Here is a 3,332-nt window from a genome sequence, read left to right as displayed (position 1 = left end):
TCTATGGCTGCTGAATATTACCTGTAGTATCCACTTCAGTTTCTTGGTAGAAAAGCCAAGTGCTAAGAATGCAGCTGAGGTTGTTTTGCTGGATAAAAATGAAAATTCCAAATTGCCAGTAGGAATTGGCCTAAGTCTCTCTTCCTCCTCACCCTCCACTCAATACCCTCCCAGGGGTTCCCTGGGCTATTCTGTGGCCAGGTCTGCAGGAGCAGGCAGCAGCCCAACCCACTCTCATTGAACAGGTGGTAATCCAAGTCCCAGGAAGAACAGCTCCAACATTTCCCACCAGCTGGATGCCCATTAACCCACCAGATGCAGGAGCTCAGCTCTGAAGTTCATCTTCCAGTCTTTTCACCAAAGCCATTCTATTTCACACATCCAGACTGCTCCCCTGCACAGAGCGGGAAGGAATTAGAGGCTTTTTGAAGTACTTCTTCCAAACCATGGTTGTAATTTGTATACTTGCAGATCTACAAAACTCTGCTCTCTCAGACCAAGCTCACTCAAGGGAAGGGCTCTTTGCAGGCTTGGTCTTGCAATGCTTGGTTCAGCATTATGGAAAGAGGAGCTTGCTCAAGTGGCAGCATGTATTTGTACCCAAAAATACAAAAGGCAGGGAAGCAGAGCAGCTTTCTGCTTCTATCATATAAAGATACCAACTAGCTGAAACTGGAAGTATTCTACTTCATCTGGCTTACTAGAAGGCCACAACTTAAAATAATTTCAAGGTGAAAAGCTTAGTCTTAAAAAAAATATTTACAAGTTCAAGCCAAGTATTTGCAAACAATACTGTGGTGTTGTCCATCAGTATGCCATCCCACTCTGTTCCAGCCTGAACCCTGTTCCCTGGCCATCACAGCATTGCAGGCTTTTTTTGAAGCCTGCTCCCACCCTGACAAAGTAATTCATTAAGCCGAGACAGTCCTTTGCGACCTTTGCTCTCCCCTCAGCAGGAGTGGAGCTGCCTGCCAAGCCTTTCATTTGAGCCGAGATGATTGCTGGACAGTAGGGGGGAGAGAATGAACTATTTTTGGGGCTCAACCTTTTGTTGAGGGAGGGAGGGAGGGAGGGCCACTTCTCAGCACTTCTTTAGCACTAAGATTTCAGGTCAAGTGGCTCACTTGGATCAAAGTTAGCAAAATGAGTGAGGTCACTGGTCAACTGATAATGAACTGTCAATCTGAAAATGTTTATTGTTTCCTTAATACATTACATAAATTAAAACACTTAAGTACCTGTTATAGTGTTGGTAACCACACCTCCCGGTATGCTTCCCAAGCCCAAGCAGTGGGTACCAAGATGCATCCCATAGCCCCACTCAAAGCAACACTAACTAAAGTCCAGGGTCCAGATCCACCTGGACAGGCAGGTGCTTGGAATGATGCTTGTGCCTTCTTAGCCTACCTTGTGTCTCTTCAGCATGCACTCAAAGTTGATTTTTCAGCTTGTCAAAAAATTTCCTAAAGAGATCTGCTGCTTACGTGGTTCATTATGGGATTTCCAGAGCTCTGCACTCGAGAGGGTCTCCTAGAGAAGAAGGGGAGCCCCCCTAAGGTTTAGGGGCTCGGTGGTTCACCTAGGCAGGTCTGCCATTAGACCAGCAGCTTCCACCTTCCCATTAATGGTATCCCCACCACTGATGAACAATTTGATCTTCGTGTTCAGTCACTAGGGTCCTGTTACCGCATTCTTCCCAGCGTCTGACCTTGCCGTTCTCCACCAAGATAAATTTCCACTCTACTCTGGTGTCCGCGGGCAGACTGATGGATTCGGACCAGAAGCCGTCCTTGTCACACTTGAGGGGGACGTAGCTGTGCCACTGGCCCAGGCACTCGTGGTCCCCCGTGACGCCGATGAGCTGTGCCTCGGAGTGGGTGATGTAGTGCACTCGGAAAGCCACGTGGATGTTCTGGAACATAGGGGGCACGGCTGCAACTCGCTTTGCTTTCAGGTCCCCATCACAGCAGTCTCCTGCTTCCCATTCCTTGCTGTCTGAGTCTTCCATGCTGCCATCCTTCCCTTCGACCAGGTGCTCAGAAACAACTTCCCACTCCTCATGGTCCAAGTCCCTCCTCTCAGCTGGCTGACACGGCTCCTCACTTCTGTCCTTACGCTCATCGTTAGAGGTCCCTGCCAAGTTCATCACGCACCATCCGTCACTTGCCTGTCCCACCTGGGCTTCCAGTTCGCCTGCCTGGCTGCCGGCCATATCAGCTGGATGCTCCCCCGGGTCCGTGACACCGCGCTTCGGGATCAGCTGCTCCAGCTCCACACGTTGGCCCAAAACTGCACCGCTCGGGACGTGGTTAAGCTCTTCCCTTGAAACAGCCGCCAGATCCTCTCCTGGATTCCAAGGACCGGACGGGGCAGCAGCCGCCACCTCCCGCCGCCCCGGCTCCCCGCCCGCCGCAGCATCCTCTGCAAGTGACATTGAGAGAGAACGGGTTAGCCTGAGCGCCGGCAAACCCAAGTCCTCGCAGGCTCGGGCAGCCCGGGACACCGCCGGCATCGCCTCCCCATCCCGGTACCTGTGGTCACCGCCGCCGCGCTCGCCCGCCGGGGCCCCTCTCTGCCGGCCGCCGCCTCCTCGCCGCCCGCCTCTGTTCGCCCGTCGCTGCCGCCGTACCAGAACCAGGCGACGATGGCGGCCAGCAGCCCCACGAGCAGCGCCGGCCACAGCCCCGCGCCCAGCCAGCCCCAGCCGCGGGGCTCGGCGGGCAGCGCGGCGGCGCGGGGCGGCCGCAGCACGGGCGGGCCGCGGTCGCGGGCCATGGCCGGGCGCTGCAGCAGGGGGACCCCGCCGGGGCCGCCCCCCCGGCGCCGCTTTAAGCCGGGCTCTGGATCCGGGGAGGAGCCGACGCGGGCCGGGCGGGGCCGGGCTGAGCCGCGCCGGGGAGGCCGTGGGAAGGCGTGAACTCTCAAAGTCAGAGCGGAGAAAGTTTCCAGCCTCCGCGCTCGGTTTTCTGCCATCTCTCAACGTTGCTGGGTTGCAAAGGACCTCTGGAGAGCATCTAAGCCCAAGCCTCCCTGTCAAGGCAGGGTAACAGAGGGCAGGTTTAATTCTAGCAGTGCTGGCGGGTTTAGATGATAATTTGTTGATCATCTTAATGCTTTGCTGATGACAATCCTGTCCTGCTCTGGTATCTTTGAGAAGTGAGATTAATTCACTACTGATTTTGTTACTTCTTCATCATACTCTAATGATTACAAGCGGGTTCTTTAACATTGCCCTGCTCTCCTGGCTTCTGTATTATGCTCAGGAAGCTTTTTGGATTATCAGGAGCTCAATATCCATTAGTGCAGAGAATATTTGATGCTTACTTAAATTT

General features: G+C 54.0%; 1 protein-coding gene across 1 annotated transcript; it reads right to left on the bottom strand.

Moving 5' to 3' along the window:
* Positions 1-1,171: 1,171 nt before the first annotated feature.
* On the bottom strand, positions 1,172-2,789 carry STBD1 (starch binding domain 1). The gene is made up of 2 exons (XM_084204276.1): positions 2,532-2,789; positions 1,172-2,421 (listed from the first exon to the last, which is right to left on the bottom strand). The coding sequence occupies exons 1-2, from the start codon at positions 2,773-2,775 to the stop codon at positions 1,622-1,624; spliced, it is 1,044 nt and encodes a 347-aa protein (XP_084060402.1). The 5' UTR covers positions 2,776-2,789; the 3' UTR covers positions 1,172-1,621.
* Between the last annotated feature and the right edge of the window lie 543 nt (positions 2,790-3,332).

This window comes from Fringilla coelebs (assembly GCF_963513975.1).
Source record: "Fringilla coelebs genome assembly, chromosome: 4".
In the NCBI taxonomy this organism is placed as follows: domain Eukaryota; kingdom Metazoa; phylum Chordata; class Aves; order Passeriformes; family Fringillidae; genus Fringilla; species Fringilla coelebs.
Note: the sequence above shows the minus strand (reverse complement) of the source record. Positions and strands in the feature narration are given on the sequence as shown.

Coding starts and splice junctions, on each gene's coding strand:
- STBD1 (XM_084204276.1), bottom strand. CDS start 2,775: ATGGCCCGCGACCGCGGCCCGCCCGTGCTGCGGCCGCCCCGCGCCGCC. Junction 2,422..2,531: donor CGCGGCGGCGGTGACCACAG/GTACCGGGATGG, acceptor TGTCACTTGCAG/AGGATGCTGCGGCGGGCGGG.